Source organism: Micrasema longulum, unplaced genomic scaffold (genome assembly GCF_059751315.1).
Source record: "Micrasema longulum isolate JH-2025_06_02 unplaced genomic scaffold, ASM5975131v1 h1tg001604l, whole genome shotgun sequence".
Taxonomy (NCBI): Eukaryota; Metazoa; Arthropoda; class Insecta; order Trichoptera; family Brachycentridae; genus Micrasema; species Micrasema longulum.
Window position 1 is genome coordinate 172,878 of NW_028278785.1, and position 18,789 is coordinate 191,666.

Here is an 18,789-nt window from a genome sequence, read left to right on the forward strand (position 1 = left end):
CATTGAAATTCGTGTAGAACAACATCACAAATCTTGATGTCACAATAATTATAGCCAAACTCGTCACGTTTTTCTAGGAGCGTATTTTTATTGAATTTCTTTTTTCTAAATCTATGAACCTTTTTTCACAATATCTATATTGATTTTGAAAACACAATTCAATCCATATATTTTTATTGGTATTCGTAATATGTGATATTCCCCTAATAATTTTTTATTAAAATATGGTTTATTTTCTAAGCCTGTGTGCATATTTTTTTAAACATTTCATTCGTATGGAAAAGTTTTTATAAATTTCTTTGTTTTTTTTTATTGTTCAAGCGACATCATTTCTCGTGTTGTTTGGTTTGATCAATTTTTTGTTTGTAAGTATGTAAACTTATGAATATGTTTTGAAAAAAATACAACACACTTATTAATCTTTAAAAGCATTGAACTTTTTACTTCAGCTGTCTTTTTTTTATTGTGTGACCGAAATTGTTAGACTGTTACATGTACAATGAAAACATTTACCCCTTTCCCGAAACTGTTCATAAAAACTTGAGCCTTTCTTCAGTTTCGCATATCAATTTCAATTTTTTTAAACTAATTAAGCGAAAATTTGTTATTTCTTTACAACCAATCCGCGGAAATACAAAACAAAGAAACTTTAAAAGCTTTCATTGTACCCCTTACTGCAGTATTGTCAATTTGTGATCAATCAAATATAGATGGTCAGCATAATTACCTTTTTTCAATTTCCCAGTAAGACATTGAATAGTGACAGTGACAGGAATACAGTGTTAGTTCTAAATTGAGACCGTGGCCGCACGCTCCAGATCCCGCCTCGGAAAGGAAGAAGAACGTAGTAATACAAACAAATCAAACAACGACACAAAACCCAAATACATTTAGGAAACGTTAGAATAATTTGCCCTTTACAACATGCACTCAAGAAACAGAAGAAAAGCAATACGTATCTATAGACTGTTGATACTTGTGTAAGTACTATTTATTTGAAACTGTCTCTGAAATAAAATCTAGCTTATTGTCCATGGCTAACAAACCTATTGATCTGTGGTAATGGCCGCTTCCCGCTATCATGTCATAAAGCGTCGCGTCTGTTGTCTGTTATCGATGTACATTACTATCTTACGATAAGCAGTGTTGGTCCCTGTTACGACTGTTAAAATCAAACATAAAGATTCCTGCTCGTGGCGGAGCGCTACGGTCTAAATACATTAAATTTGTTGAATTGATGACGCATCCCGATGATACGTTTAAAAGCCAGTCCTCTTTGAAACCATTTTAATTCAACCGTAGATAGGAAAGATGGAGTGAGAACAAAGGTGTTTACTCGTTAGATACATTTGAGTCGGAATCATATTGGAGATCGTTGAAATCCCTCTATTTAAGTCTGATCAGTACAAATTAGTGAGGAATTAAGTTAATGAACCGAGAGATAGATGGAGGTCGCTTCAGTGAGTGTAAAGGCTGAACCGGGGACTGGTGACGTAGAAGGAAATATTCTCCATACCGGGGAAGGGGCGCCATATTCCCACATGAGCAAAGACTCTGGTATTTTTACCGTGAAGTCTGAATCGAGAACAAGCGATGTAAAAGAAGATATTAACAGTAATGACAGACTGCCATATCTCTACAAAATCGAGAGGCCGTGTGTTATTAGCGTAAAGGTTGAACCGGGCGCTGGCGACGTAAAAGAAAATATTATCCATACTATGAAAAAGGCGCTATGTTCCCACATAAGCGAAGAGTCGGGCGTTACTAGCGTAAAGGTTGAACCGTTTGTTGTTGTAAAAGAAAATATCATCCGTACCAGAGAATGTCTGCCGTATCCACACAAAAACGAGAGGCTAGATGTTGCTACCGCGAAGGCTGAACCGGGGACTGGCGATGTAGAAAGAGATATTCTCCATACTGGGGAAGGAACGCCGTGTCTCTTCGAAAGAGAGGATGTAGATGTTGTTACCGTGAAGTCTGAACCGGGGATCAGTACTGAACAAATCGTTACGGAAATTGACATTGATTATCCTGATATTAAAAAAAAATGTTTGGAAGCCTCTCGCAACACTGAAGTTAACTCTAGTGAGTATTACTGCATTCCACTTTACCATCCAAGGAGTATCAATTGTTCTAACCCATAATAGCTTAGAATTTATTGTTCATACTCATAATAGCTTAGAACAAAGAAGATAAGTTTGTAATAATGATTATTTTTCTGATAAGTTGTTGATTTATAATGTATCATAATTTTTATTCTGCTTTTGTAAATAATATTATAGTTTAAAATTAAATACGTCTGTAAATAAATATTGTTATCTGCATGTCCCTAAATGAGTTTTTTTTACGAAAACTCCTCAAGAATATTATATGAAATTATGTATAGTATGTTTTCAATTTAAATTTACAAAAAAATTAGCTTATTAACATGATGAACACCGATGAAAATCTGAAATGCACTTTATTCATAAAGCAAAATATCTGATTTCATAGCCAAACGTATTTATAAATTATGAAACAGTCAACAGAGGTAAAATTAAATTGAGTTGTTATAATTTAGTTCCAGCGTTGATTGTCTTAATCAACATAATGTAATGTTTCACTCTTGCCCTAGCCAGGGTCTTTTACAAGTAGGCAGAGATCCCCAGTATCCGCAAAACGGTGACTCGATGCTTCACCGGATTAATATTACGACATTTTCTTTTCAGATACAACGTCGACAATATTATCTGTGAAAAGTATAAATCTACCGTCTCGTAGTGCAGAACCTCTACCAGAGGGTGAATTTGAAGTACAACAGAAGAAAACGTGTAATGAACGTGTAAAGAAACCGTTTACATGCTCTGAATGTAATTATACAACTCTACGAAAGGATCATTTTAAACAGCACGTATTAAAACATACTGGTGAGAAACCGTTCGGATGTCCAGATTGTAAATTCACAACACAACGGAAGGATAATTTAAAACAGCACATGCTGTTACATACTGGCAAGAAACAGTTCGCATGCTCACAATGTAACTATGCAACTTCACGGAAAAGTGATTTTAAAAAGCACATGTTCATTCATAATAGTGAGAAACCGTTTGCTTGCTCGAAATGCAATTATTCAACAGCACAGAGGAGGTGTCTAAGAAAACACGCTTTAATACATGCTAGCGAAAAACCTTTCAAATGTTCAGTATGTGAATTTACAAATCAACGCAAGGATTATTTAAAACGGCACATGCTGATACATATGGGAGAGAAACCGTTTTCATGTTCAGAATGTAAATACACAACTCAACGGACGGATCATTTAAAAAAGCACATGTTTAAGCATACTGGTCAAAAACCGTTCGCATGCTTAGAATGTAATTATACAACTTCCCAGAAGAGCGTTTTAAAAAAGCATATGTTGATTCATACTGACGAGAAACCGTTAGAATACTCAGAATACAATTATACAACTTCATAGAAGAGTGTCTCAAAGAACACACGTTCATACATACTGGCGAAAAACCTTTACCAATTACGGAGTGTAAATATATGGCAGCATCTTCACGTACGCTGTGCCAATATTGTAAGCCGCTTTGGTAGCTTTATTCCCTCGATGGAACGCGAACAGAAGGATATGCCGGAAATGCTCACTTTTTTCTACTTGGAATTTCATTTCGAAGTCTTGTAATCAAATTAAATAATTTATTATTATTATTATTATTATAGATAACTTATATAGCCCCATTTTCGTAATATAATACCTCAAGGGCGCTTTACAAAGTGATAATATAAAGAGATGAATTGAATTTCAACTTTTTAAATTTATAATTTAAGAAAAACAATGTACTTTGTCATCACATGCTAAGGATTTACTCAAATGATTTAGAGAACAAGTGGGTTTTAAGTTTTTTCCGAAACATCACTTCACTATCACAGCCTCGCACCTCTGCTGGGAGAGCATTCCATGCCGTAGGGCCCGTGACCGCAAATGCGCGTTCGCTGAGTTTAGTGCGCTGTTTGCGTTGAGGTATAATAACTTTTCCTCTCGACGTAGTTATAGCTGATCTAAGCGTAAGACGTCTATCAGCCAGCTCATCTGGAATGCAGGATTCCCTTAGATATTCTGGAGCAGAGTTGTGCAGTGACTTATACATAAGCCAGCAGAGTTTGTATTCCACCCTCTGTGGAAAACGTAGCCAGTGAAATTCCCGAAATAGTGGAGTGATATGACTGAACTTAGAGATTCCGAAAATAAGTCTCGCTGCAGCATTCAATACAAATTGTAGGCGAGTCATTTTGTCCATTGGTACACCTGCATAGATACCATTACAATAATCGACTCTAGACACCAAACGCATTTATTGATTGACGGGCGGCATCAACTGGCATTTTTTTGCGTATGCATTTAATATGTCTCCGCTGGTAGAAGCATGAACTTATCGTTCTACTAATTTGAGCGTCAAGTGAAAGGTCAGAATGAAGGAAGACTCCCAGTAATTTAACGGTGGGTAAAGCGGTACTCCTTACATCGGGTAGTGCCATATCCTGAATCAAATTCTGTCGTCTGGCTGAAGTCATCCATAGTTGTTACGTTTTAGATGGGTTCGATGTTAGTCTATTTTCAGCCATCCAGTTTCCTATTTGCCTTATGCATTCATCAATTAAATTAACAAGCACATTTATCTCGTTCGGTTTTCATAAAAATACATCTGTGTATAATTTTCATAGCAGTTAGACCACAATCCACATTCTTTGATAATATTATCTATATCTTTAGTGTGCAGGAGATAGAGGAGTGGTCCGATTACTGACTCTTGAGGTACTCCAGTAGACACCTGAAAGTAGGATGAGCTATTACCATATAAACGTAAAAGCAAACACAATATCTCATAGATGAGAAAATTTTCTTATGATCGACGCATAACTTTTGCCGTTTTGTTTTACTTTTGGTGCGTACTATAAAATTTGGGAAAAAAGGACACTCGACACCATTATTTATGTTAATAGTTTTTCTTCTTTTCCACATCCGTGTGGACATCACCAGTTGCCTCCAGGAGACCCTATCGCCAACCAGCATTTTGGCATGTTCCCACGCCAATCCAGCGCCCCTCAGTTCCGCGGAATAAAGTCTAAAGATCATCATCGATGGCCTTCCAGGACGGCGTGAGCCCGCAGGTTTTAAGAAGAGGCAACTTGGGTTTATGTTCTCATAAGGCATGCGCAGCACGTGTCCAAGCCAGGTCCACCGCCGCATCCTTTAGACGCTCGTTCTAGGAGGCTTGTGGTAGAATTGGCGATGTCAACTAGCCGACATAGAACACAAGACTTGATATATCTCTCTTATTTTTTAAATGATAAACTCGTATATTTTGTTATCTTCAAATATAAATTTTCACACCGGATTTAATTTGCTATGCTGGATGTCAATACAAAAAAAAATATTCTTGCTTCGCGAAGAATGAATGTCCGCTTATTCAGCAACACATCTGTATAAGAAAGAGCACGAAGATAGAACTCATAACAAGGAAGAAAGAGACGCTGTTCTGTGGCGAGTGTTTTCTAAAACAGATTCAGTCTTTAGTGACAGTGATTGGAGACGCACGCTCGTAACATGCGCGGCGTATTTTTTATTTTTAATTAATTTTGCTATAACAGGGCTATGGAATAGAATATAATTATGGAATAGGAATTATCAAACGGTATATCTCCATGTCAGCCTCGTGGTATAATGGTCAGCGCATTTTCGCCTACCATGCAAGATGTCTCGGGTTCGATTCCCGGGCATGGTTGATATGAAATATTATTTTAAAAAAGTGTTTTTACTTAAGAATACTTCATAGTCCCTAGACTGGTACCTGAAACGTAAGACTGATCAGCTTACCTTCTTCTAACAAAAAATGGTCAAGATACGCTGCGATTGGTGTACCAATGCAGTGCCCTATGCACCATTAGGTGGGGAAAGGGAATGATGATGATGATATCTCCATTTTTCAAATGTTTAAACTCAAGAATATTCCATGTACTAGCGGTAACACAATGTTACATCACCGCGCGCAAAGGGATTATTTGCCATAGTATTTTAAAAGTTAAATGTTAATGAAGTAAGGAACGCGGACTGAATTTTTGTGGTCATTCATTGGTTTGCTTCGATCATATGATGTCGAGATGACAAGTAGGTAGAACATATCGAGGTAGATACAAATAGTACAGAAGTTAAGTATACCGTCTCGATATGTTCAGATGAAGATAGCGTTCATAATCGAGGCACACGTATTACAGTACCGATTTGATTTCGATAAATTTGGTACATTAAGGAGGACAGTAGATTTATGTCACTAACTCCACTCAGAAGATTTTGTCAGTAACTTCACTCGGTGGCTTGTCAAAACCTGTCAAAGTCCGCGTGTAATTTGTTGCGGGCCAATTACGACTCTGTGTTTTTTAATATACTGCTTGATGGCAAAGACAAAGGTAAGTTTTTCTTGTTGCACGACATAGACAAAGGTTTTCAGATCATTTTCTGTTTATATTATGAGCACATACACAGTAAGTGACAGCAGTCAGTAGCTTAAATCAAGAATTATGACGATGGTACGTCTGAAGCCGCTGTTTCGGGTTGAAATAAATTCCTCAGGCGGAGACGGCAGTGATATCCTTCAAGGGGCTGATAGCGTCGTAGAGGCTGAGTCATTCACGTCGGGGTCACCATTTGTATGGATGTGTGCGCGTGAATTGATTTGAGGTTAAATGAGAAAGATGGATTACAATTGAAATTGTTTATTGAATAGATACACACGAGTTACATCCTTACATTTTTTACAGAAGGAATTTACAATAGCGACACTTGGCGAGAAGCTGGTGGACGGGCGACACGACATGCCAAGATGAAATGAGAATGTTCTTCCGATGCACGAAGTTTGATAACTTGTCTGAGCTGACGTTGCATCGGATTACGCGTTGCGGGCCAAAGCGGTGTTCGGCTTTGCCAACCTCACGGCTGTTGGTGATGCCCTCCACAAAAAAAGGCGCTGGACATAACTGTCTCCGTATCAAGGGTAAAAAAAAGTATGCAATCAGTTGATTATTTACATTCTGACCATGCGATCGGTTTCTCGCCAGTATGCATAAGTACGTGTTTTTTTATTCTACTTTTCCTCAAAGTTGTAAAACTACATTCCGAGCATTCAAAATATCTCTGTCCAGTGTGTTGAATCGTGTGTCTTTTAATATCAACTTTCCGTAGCGTTGTATAATTACATTCTGAGCACGCAAACCGTTTCTCGCGAGTATGTCTCAACATGTGTGTGTTAAAATTACTTTTGTGCGAAGTTATATAATTACATACGGAACACGCGACCACTCTCTCTCGAATATGTGTCAACCTGTGCTGAACTATATCAGGCCTAAGCTGAGTTGTATAGCGGCATTTTAGGCATTTGTATACTCTTGCGCGAGTATGCGTCAACATGTGCCGTTTCAAAATATCTTTGCGTTGAGTTACATATTTGCATTCTAAGCATGCGAACGGTTTCTTGCCAGAATGTATACGCAAGTGTGTCATAATAGTATTTCTTCTCGCAGTTTTAAATGTACATTCCGAGCATTCGAACAGTTTTTCGCCGCTGTGTTTAATCATATGTTGTCTTAAATCGGTTTCCCGTAACGTTCGATAGCTACATTCTGAGCATGCGAACCGTTTCTGACCGGTATGTATCAACATGTGCCGATTAAAATGAGTATTGTTTAAAGATGTATAATTACATTCTGAGCACGCTAACTGTTTTTCCCTAACATGCGTCAACTTGTGCTGGCCTAAATCGGACTTCAATTGAGTTTTATAACTGCATTTTGAACATGTTAATATTCTTACGGGCGTATGTTGCAACATGTGCCTTTTTAACAGATATTCCCGTCGAGTTGCGTATGTACATTCTGAGCATACGAACGATTTCTGGCCAGTGTGTTTAATCATGTGTTTTTTCAAATCAGTTTCCTGTAAGGTTCTATAATTACATTCTGGGTATGCTAACTGTTTCTCTTCACTGCGTATCAACTTGTGCTGATCTAAATTTGACTTCAACGGAGTTATATAACTGCGTTCGGAGCATGATAGTATTTTTGGGGTACTGTGCTTCAGTGCGTGACATTCTTGTTTTATATCAGGATAATCAATATCGATTTCCGTAAAGATCAGTATATCACTCTCTATAGTGTACTGTTGTTCCGTACTGGTCCCCGGTTCAGCCTTCACGGTAGCAACTCCTGGCTCCTCACTTTTGCAGGAACGTGGCGTCCCTTCCCCAGTATGGGCGACACCTCCTTTTACACCGCCAGTCTCTGGTTCAGCCTCGACACCCACTGAAGCAATCTCTTCTACAGCCGAATACGAACAAACTGTTATATCTGAAGAGCAATCATCTGAAAATGTAAAAGACGCGTAAAGAATTATTCAACAATGTTTTGTGTATGTTCAAATGCTTGCAGACTGGCTGGGTTTATTGATTTATTTTACCTATATACAAATACAATTTATATACATATAAGGGCGGGCATATTGCCTTAAGGCAATTTCTTGCTACCTATCCAAACCGTTCAGTTTGAGAAAATTACAAGTACCTACATGGACATATTGAATCTTACAATTTTATACAAAAATGAAAAACAGAGATTAAAAAAATAAAAATATAAGAAAAATTAACACTATTTTAATATATCATATATATTAATATATACTCACTCGAGTCTCTTTCGGTATTGCGAGATTCCAAAAATTCATGTTTCATTTCGAGATTCTCAACGTCAATTTCCGTAAAGATCAGTATATCACTCTTCACAGTAAACTGTTGATCTGCACCGGCCCCCGGTTCAGCAATCATGGCAGCCACACTTGGCTCATCGCCTCTGCAGGGACGTAGCGTCCCTTCCTCGGTATGAAGAATATCTTCATCAACACCGCCAGTCTCCGATTCAGCCTCGACACTCTCTGAAGCGATTTGTCCCATAGTCGAATACGAACACGTCGCTATATCTGAAGATCAATCATCTGAAAATGTAAGCAATGAATACAGAATATTGCTAAATGTTATTAAATATTTGTATATAACCACTTACCGACTTTTCTATGTCTACCGGTTTCGTCAGGACACCAATTAAACCAACATGCAAAACCCACCAACATGAAAATATAAAACCAACACGACATGCATTTTAATAAGCACTGATTAGGACAAACATGCACTGATTAAATTATGAAAAAATTCTGTTGTTTGAGAATTAATGAAAAAAGTAGAGGGGATGGAGTGAGGGGTTAAGCTTAGTAGGCTTAATAGGGTGACCATAACAGCGGAACATCGTATAAAGGACTATAATGGAAGTTTGTTTGATTATTGATCAAAGGAACATTATTTTTTAAAGCTTTCCTAATTTGAAATATTTCCATATTATTTACTTTTAACGATGTAAGATATGTAAGATTTTAACTCCTGTATTTTTATTAAAGTCATGATTAAAATTGATTAGGTGATTAGCGAATTCAGAGAAATTATTATTGTGAAGACACCTCATATGTTCTTTAACACGAATATCAAAATTTCTCGAGTTCTTCCAACGTAAACTGAAGGACAAGAATTGCATTTTAATTGGTAAACACCTGAATTATTTAATAAGTAAGTGTAAGGCAAGTGGTTATATTAGTAAAATGTCCAACATTTTACTAAATATATACATTTAGTAAAATGTCGGACCACAAAGTTAATCCTTTAAATATTAATAATACAGAATATTGCATATTTTGTTGTTACCTACTATATTGTATAGGACTCGTCGCACATTATTCATTCGATGTGTATCAGTTAAATTTAAAAAAAAAAATGCTTTTTTTTTCAGAATACGGTTTTGAAATTTAACATACTTTAAAAAAAAAAAGCAATTTATATCATTTCGTCATTTGAATTTTAACAAAAAGGTTTCTAACTTTTTACTAAGCTCTTTATTGTACCATTTTTAATACAATTTACAAGTTTTAAGCAAATATATTATTTTCATACTTACGCACCCATACACACGCACCCTCTCCCTCTTTCATTCCCACACGCACATGTATCCTCTCCCTCATTCATTCACGCATACACACATTCACATACACATGAATACAAACGTCACACAAATACAATTACTAAACTTCTTTTCTTATATATTATGTGTCATTATATTTACAGTGGATTTTCTAATTGGCTTTAGTATTGTTAAGATTTTTCTAATTATTTTGTTTATGTAATAGCTGTAAAAATCCCAAATAAAATGAAATAAAATAAAATAAAATATTATTTATTAAGCATCTTCATATTTCTTTTCATGAACATTTTGATGAAATAAGAAGGTTAATTCAATGAAGTTTCTAGGCACGTTTTCTAAAAAAAATATTTGTAAAACATTGTGATATAATTTATAGAGATGACTTCTTCTTCTTCAGCCTTCTGTTCTCCACCGTTGGATATGGGTACCTCTTCCATATTCTTCCATTTTTCTCAGTCGGTTGCTACTGCAGCCAATTTTTACCCCCTGCAGCAGCCAGTCGTCGGACCATCTTTTTTAGGTCTTCCGACGCCTCGCCTATTCTCCCAAGGTCTCCATCTCAACATTTTAGGGGCCCATCTTGTGGAGTCTTGTATCGCCACATGTCCTGCCCATTGCCACTTCAGTCCTGCTACGCGATCCATAATATCCGTTATTCTGGTTCTGTTCCTAATTTCTTCATTTCTTATTTTATCTCCATTAGGTTTATACCGAGCGTGGATCTTTCCATGGATGGCTGTGTGTATTTGAGCTTTTCTACATTTCTTTGTGTGAGGGCCATGGTCTCTAATGCGTATGTTGTCACTGGCAGTTGGCATCCTTCGCGGAGCCTGTTAACCGCTGGTTAGGCCGTTTTAAAAATGTGTCACAGCGTAAATAAATTCCTATACCTGTCTCCTTTTCTCTCGCTAACTTGAATCCTGTCCCTTTCGCACCTGTATAAAGTTCCAAAAACTATTTAGTTAATTATTTTGTCACCTGGGGCCAGTGTCCGCTTGAAACTCGACAAACATACACGTAAATCGCCAAATCGATTTCGGTATACCGCATCGCGTAAAAATAAAAATACAATTAATGATAATGTATATGACAGCCGGCGCATCGGAACCAGGAACGCTAAATTCGCCCTACGCACGTTATACACGTAACACGTAACTAAATCAACTAAATTCGTACTAATATCTTGTCATTACGGATGTTCAAAGTGACATAATAATAATGTTTGGATAATTTATATAGCACCATTTTTATTAAAATCACCTCAATTTATTTTTAAACATTTTATTTGACAATGAAGTTTAGAGTTTAATAAATATTTCAAAAAACGATATGAAAAGCAAATTTATAAAAAAAGAAGTTAGATTACAACAAGTCTTGCAGCTACTGAGCGCATGGGCGGTTGAAATTTTAGACCCCATTTGCTAAATTTAGATATTTGATAGTTGATAGCATTTTTATTTGTTTTTTATTTTATTTTTGCACCACAACAGGCCAGGAGGCCCAATTACAGTGGTGAATTACATCACAGAATACCCAGGCTTGAGAAAAATCACATTCTAATTTTTGTATTCTCACCGGAAATCGAACCTGGAACCTTCCGTGCGTGAGTCAAGCGTCTTGACCACTACACCACGGAGGCCGCCATTTACATAATATGATAGCTAACATCACAAAAACTCTTGCAGCTACAAAACGCATCGACGAATGGAATTTCAACAATATAAGAATGACATTACAAACAAACTTCAAACTTCAAATCTGCGCATGCGTTGGCAATGTCCGGAATATGTATGTTATCTTCTCCCTCTAACGCACAATTCATCGGTACGAAGCGTTGTCTATCTCGCTCAAATGACGATTTTAGGAGATATGGTATATTTCATACAAATTCAGGGTAAAGAATTTTGCAAAACAGAATATGCATGGGGACGATTGCGCATGCGTAGACAAGAAGAGAAAATCGTCCGTTCGAGTCGATTTTGCTAGATCATTTGGCGCTAGTATTGAATATTATGATGTTTACGAGTATAATATTGCAACGAATCCCTGTTTCTTTGTACCTAGCTATAACATATTTTTACTATCAATAAAATTTCCAATTTATTGTCACATATCTTTACCTGGCAGTGCACTGCACTTATGCACATACTAAGGAACCGCCTCTGATCGCGACATACAACACATAGAGATAACACTCCATACAAATTCGAGCTAAAAAGCCGTCCCCAAAGGACAGGGATTGACCAGCGGAGATAGCAAATATCGTCACGTCGACTTTGACAAGCAAAACAAGAAGTGCAGTAAAAAGCACGGACTGTTTACATTGGTCTACTGTAAGTTCTATTCAGCATGTCGCTCCCTTCCGCACACGCGTCACCTTTGTTTGTCGTTTTGCTTTACGCCCGACTAACTGAGCAGGACAGAGACGATTTTTTCTTTGTAACGACATCCAATGACAAAAACATATACACTTGAAAATAGTAAAATGATCACTAAACAAAACAAAACAATACTCACTTTTGCTATAGAAGTCCTAATCTTGAAGCAGATGATTCGTTTTTATCGACTTTAATATCGAAACCACCAAAAAACATTAAACGGTTTTAATAAGAAATGGAATCCAACATAATATGATCGACATACCAATTGACAGTTTAAGCCATACAAAACCTTATAAAATCGTAGTTTTGTCAAATTTAAAAATATATTTCGAATAAATCGCGATGCGTACTTTTCGCTTAGTGTGACTTCCTTTTCTAACGCACTGTATTACAAAAAATATTTGTCTATATAATAGACAACAAATTTAAGCCATCAGTTGCCAAGAACTTGAATCTACTTTTCATTTCTATGGTAGAACCTCTATAAAACCCATAGACATTTTTTTTTCTTTATTAGGGCCTACTACCAAAACTTGATAACATCGGCCAAAAACTAATTACATTTATAAACATAAGAAAAACATAAACAGACAGGAATAACAATATAGACACAAACAAAAGACAAGAAAAATATAAGTACAAGAATAACACCAAAATACCAATTGTAATAATAAACACATATCCAAACCAATAAAAATTTCAACATAAATTGAAATAGGCACTAACAGAAAAACCCACCAAAACCTGATAGTGCCTATTTAACAGAAAATAGAAACTTACAGTAAAATTAGAAGGAAGATAGAACTTAATAACTAGACAAATTACAACAAAATAATCAAAATATTAACAAACTTAATCTTATATTAATGATAAATTATAACTATTAAAATTAAAATTAAAAATTTAACGTCGGAAGTAATAATGACAAAATATTTTACATAAACCTAAAATTGGAAGATAAATTTATTGTAAAAAAACAAAGAATTAATTTAAACATAATTATTTAAATGACACAATTATTACAAATCATAATAGGGAACAGTTTGAACTTTAAAAAATATACATAGACATTTAATAAATCTTGTCATGATGGACTGATTTGCCCATACAGTGATGTTCGCTTATAATAACAATTAATATAATTATTATTTATTTATTTTAAAGAAACAAACAGTCGACAATCATAAAATAACATATATAAATACATATAAATATGTATTTTTGTTTAATTTAATTTTTATGTTTTTTTTTTTTGTTTAATTTAATTTAGTACGTACTATTATTTGGCATTTGATTTATTGCTCTTATTTCTTATATTTCTTACTATAGTATTGAATGAGTTTCTACAATACGTATCTCAATTATCATTTCAAGTATGCTTTTATGTATATATTCTTTTTCTGTTGGTTTAAATGATACTCTAATTTTGTTTTTTTTAATACTACTATATTTTACTATTATTTTGTTGATTTTATTGATACCACTATTTTGTATATTTGATCATCTGTGATTCTTAATTTGTATGATTTGATATTTTAAAAATTATTTCTTGCATTGTATTCTTTGGAATTTATTTATTTATTACATTAACCCTTTTTTTCTAGATTGTTATTCTAAGTCATAATAATTTGATCTATTTAATTTTACTCTGTATTTTTATTGTTATTTATTGTGGCTTGACACGGGCATAGCCTAAAAAGCCTTAATAAGTTCATGAATATTTAATTTTGTAATTTTGAATGAATAAATAAATAACATTTTAAAAATCCAAGACGCAGTGCAGGTAGAAGGCGCATCTCTCGGCTTAAGAACTTGTGCGACTGGTTCCATTGCAGTACTGTCTTTGTTCGGGGCAGCTGCCAATAAAGTAAGAATCGCAACGATGTTTTCCAACCTCCATCGGGTAGAGGAACCATAAGAAGAAGAAAAAACTCACATTTTGTACAAACAAAACCTTAACTCAAAATACAGCTTGTTTGACGTATTGACGCGGTCATTTTGAAGAAACATCACACCACACTTTAGTTTTAGGTCTATGGGACGTTTATTGCCTATGGTAAATTGTCAACCAATAGTAATTCGAAATTAATTTTTAGCTTTCAAAACAATGACAACAGGGTTACTCTTTGTGTGACAATAATATTCTGGTTGTTATTGCCAGTTAGAAATGTAAATTGTTCCCTCACTGTGACTTGTTATCACGGATGTATTTTTAATTATATTATAAGTTTACTGAAATTCAGTGTGGAGGTATTGGTTATTTTGTTTGTTTTGATTTATTTTCAACTTTGTGCACGAACATATTAGAAACGTCAGGACACTTAAAAAGTAGGTTGAAAACATTGAATTACAACATAAATTGTGACATTTTTATTTATTCTTAAAAGACTGTGATAAAAATCGCTCTGCCTGTTGAGGTATATAACTAGAGAAAGCATTAGCGTTCGAAATATGGTCCCTCAACCTGCGGCTAATTGGCATATTTATTTTACAGAAACAAACAGTCAACAATGATATAATAACATAAAAAAGATACGGTTTAAAGACATACCAGCGAAGTTTCTAAATAAAAATCATACATATTAAATTGTGGTACAACAAAAGGATGTATTTGTGTGGAGTTAGTGTTTAGGTGTGTGTAAGCGTGAGCATCATTAAATAGCAAGTGGAAGCGTATTGCAGCCAGAAAGAATGAGTCTTAATTTATTTTTAAATAAATTAATGGGCATGTTAAATATGTCAATAGATGAAAAAACGCATTATAGTTTGAGCAAGAACGATAGAGGAAAGAGGCATATGTTTGACAGAACAGACTTCAGTCTGTTACGAGCAGTCCCCGGCTACTTTTGAACTTTAGTCTCCTCACAATTACTAAAATGCTTATATGTACGCTAAGATACTGCACAAATCAATCTGGGAAAGATAAAAAAGCGCCAATCTAACATTTCACTGGTAAGTAATATTCTTATCTTAATCAATACTTGTTAAAAATATTTATTTTAATGTCAAAAACATATTATTAATATGTTACCAATTCGTGAGTTATCTCCTGTCTCTGTCCTGCTCAGTTAGTTGGGCGTATAGTGAAACGATAAACAAAGGTGAAACGTATTCGGAAGAGAGCGACATACTAAACTCGAACTAGAACTCACAGTAGACCGATGTAAACAGTCCGTGCTTTTTACTGTACTACGTGTTTTGCTTGCCAAAGTCGACGGGATATGACGTGAAGACACTTGCTCCCTTCGCTGGTCATTCCCTTTCTTTTGATGATGACTTTTTAGCTCGGATTTGTATAGAGTGTCATATCTTTATATTATATCTCAATCAACAATATTTTGAGTTTGTCCAAATTTTTGTAGACAAGGACTGGATTCAACTCCCAGGGAGCTGTTTATATTAACATATTACAACAGAGATGAAGAACATTTAAGAGAAGGTAATATAGAAGTCTAGGCATCTACAGGGCTTATGACCTGTCAATGGCAGGTTTAAGTGGCCACTTTACACACTGTGTAACATTCACCATTCTGTTGCCCATATTTGAAAAGTAGATGCCTAGACTTCTATATTACCTTCTCTTAAATGTTCTTCATATCTGTTGTAATATGTTATTATATCTCAATGTCGGCAATCGGCGCTGTGACGTCGTGTTTAGCAAAAGCCGGTATATTTTGAAATACTGGTATTAAAAAATAAAAAAGAAGACATTTTAAAACTGTTTATTAACGTATTTTCCATAATTCGTAAAAATAATTATATAATTTAGTCTTGTTATGCAAAATACAACCTTATTACCTACTTTAAAAACTAAGATATATATATCAAGTCTCGTATTATATGTAGACTTTAAAAAAAAAATTGTATGCATATATTTGGACCCCTGTATTTAGTAGCCTTACGTGTCACGTACAAGGCTAAGGTACTTGGAAAGATCGTTTTTGTTTGTCTTGGAAATGAGATGTTTGATCACTGATTTTGGTTTATTACCTTTTTGAGTCCAATCACCATTGTTGCAAAGTCCAAGAACAATGGCGCGTGATAACTACTTTTAACGACAGTGTGGATATCTGTTAAGGATATTCCATCTTTCCTGCATTCTGCTTCAAGATTATGGCGTTGTAAACTGAAAAATGGGCACTGAAATAACAGATGTTCGATACTCTGTGAAGAAATATCACCGCATGGACAACAGTCATCATTCCTTAATTAAAACCTATAAAGGTAACTTCTCATAGCTCCGTGTCCGGTAAAAATTAGGGTCGTTTTGAAAGTACTTTGGTGATGACGACGGAAGTTTGCTGCATCAGCCAGCGTTGGGAAAAACATTTTACTGATTTTACCCGTAGAAGAAGCGCGGCAATGATCCTCCCAACGCTGCTGCGTATTTTGTTTTATGCAGCGCTTAGCGAAGCTAAGGGAAATTATGAGAAAAAAGGTACCGTTTTTTTACAAGTTGCGGCTCTCGCTCGTTTATCTGCTCTCTCATTTCCTACGATACCAGCATGTCCTCTTATCTGGCATATTTGAATAATCATCCCTCTGATTTTTAAATTCTTAATTCTACTCTGAATTTATAGAATTAATGGATTTACCGACCGTAGACTTATATGCGAAATTGAAATGGCAGTGGGCAGGACACTTAGCGAGGCAAAGTGATGGCAGGTGGACACCCAGAATAATAAAGTGGAGACTATGGGCAAACAAAAGAAGTGGAAGGCCACAGAAAAGATGGGTCGAAGATGTTGCTTCTATTGCCGGTAAAACGTGGATGATGAAAGCGGGTGATAGGAAGGAATGGAGACGTTTGGAAGAGGCCTTTATCCAGCAGTGGAGAGAATAAGACTGCAGAAGAAGAAGAAAAGACTTATATGTGACATCATAGCCACACAAGAGTTAAGATAGAGCTCGTACTGTCATTTTAATATCCACGTTTTCTTCTATGAGACGGTCGCTGAGAAAGAAACTTTGTTCAGAAGCAAGAATCTTCTGCCACGAAAATTTCTTCAAACTCAACACTGGAGCAGTATTACTCAACAACGGAGAATCATCAGGACAATTTACAAAGATCGGTATGTTTCCGTTAGTGGAAAGACAGTATTCTGCTCTGCCTGCGCTCATCTGATCTGAAGACCCGTTTTCTGTTCCGCCTGCAGTTATCTGATCTGAAGACCTGTTTTCTGTGCTGAGTGCGGTTGCTGAATGCGTATGAGACTTTCGCCAGACTTCAACAATTGCTTGGTAGTGTGAAGATACGTCCACGCCTGCGTCTGCCCAGCACCATATCCTCACTCCCCTTTCGCTGTAACAAGAAAAAAATACTATGACGACCAGTAAAACGGTTTTAAATACCGTGTATCGTGTATCCGTTTTAAAGACCGCCCATCGGTTTCGCCCCTTGTAAATGGATGGACTAAACTACGTCAATTTTGAAGTTTCCTATTAGGTACCGCGAAACCGTCCAATCTTGCCCTGGATGGATATTTTGCCCAAAAAGTCTTATCTATGATCAACCATTTAAAAAAATATATTTCCATTTGATTTTGGTAAATTTGGCACATTAAGGACGAAAGTAGATTTATGTCACTAACTTCCCTCAGAAGCTTTAGTCACTAACTTTTCTCAGTGGCTTGTCAGAATCTATCAAAGTGCGCGTGTAATTTGTTGCGGGCCTATTACGACTCTGTGTTTCTTAATATACTGCTCGATAGCAAAGACAAAGGTAAGTTTTTCTTGTTGCATAATATAGACAAAGGTTTTTAGATCATTTTCTGTTTATATTATGTGCTGTCAGTAGCTTAAATCAAGAATTATGACGATGGTCAAATTAAAAGGCATAAGTTGAGCCTCGGGGTTGTCAATTTTGCCCAAACGAAAAAATGTGTTAGGGTTGTCACTTTCTTATTTTAATAATTAGTTTAAATTAAATTAAATCTATTATGAAGGTTTTGCACATATTAGGTATTTTAGATTTTCAAAAATACTATATTTATTGTGGATAATTTAATTCAATTCTTCTTTGCCTTTCTTAATTCATTTGATAATGTATTTTTAAATTCTTTATATTGCTTTTTAATAGATTCTGAAGCATTTCTCATTTTTTGCATTTTATACAATTTGTTTCTATATTATATCATTTTCTTTATATCTGGAGTTAACCAGCCTCAATTATTATCCGCCCTCAAACGATATTTTTTCACTTTCGTAGCTATGACTTTGATTCCAAAATAATTTATATTAATTTTTAAAATTGATGTCGTCTAGTTTTAACCTTCTTAGTTGTTCGTTAACTATGTTCCTGAAACAGTTATTACTTCTCACAACATAGGCATAAGTATTTGCCATTTCGAAAAAA

General features: G+C 35.4%; 1 protein-coding gene and 2 long non-coding RNA genes across 3 annotated transcripts; 2 read left to right on the forward strand and 1 right to left on the reverse strand.

Annotated features, from left to right (window-relative positions):
- Positions 1–1,078: 1,078 nt before the first annotated feature.
- Positions 1,079–3,691, forward strand: LOC148274707 (uncharacterized). Its single transcript, XM_088236765.1, has 2 exons — positions 1,079–2,085; positions 2,709–3,691. The coding sequence occupies exons 1-2, from the start codon at positions 1,446–1,448 to the stop codon at positions 3,455–3,457; spliced, it is 1,389 nt and encodes a 462-aa protein (XP_088092891.1). The 5' UTR covers positions 1,079–1,445; the 3' UTR covers positions 3,458–3,691.
- Positions 3,692–6,505: 2,814 nt separating this feature from the next.
- On the forward strand, positions 6,506–8,673 carry LOC148274708 (uncharacterized). Its single transcript, XR_015824224.1, has 2 exons — positions 6,506–6,721; positions 6,802–8,673. It is a non-coding gene; the product is annotated as an uncharacterized LOC148274708 (long non-coding RNA).
- Positions 6,741–12,845, reverse strand: LOC148274709 (uncharacterized). The gene is made up of 3 exons (XR_015824223.1): positions 12,571–12,845; positions 8,717–9,022; positions 6,741–8,397 (listed from the first exon to the last, which is right to left on the reverse strand). It is a non-coding gene; the product is annotated as an uncharacterized LOC148274709 (long non-coding RNA).
- Between the last annotated feature and the right edge of the window lie 5,944 nt (positions 12,846–18,789).

Coding starts and splice junctions, on each gene's coding strand:
- LOC148274707 (XM_088236765.1), top strand. CDS start 1,446: ATGGAGGTCGCTTCAGTGAGTGTAAAGGCTGAACCGGGGACTGGTGAC. Junction 2,086..2,708: donor CAACACTGAAGTTAACTCTA/GTGAGTATTACT, acceptor TTTTCTTTTCAG/ATACAACGTCGACAATATTA.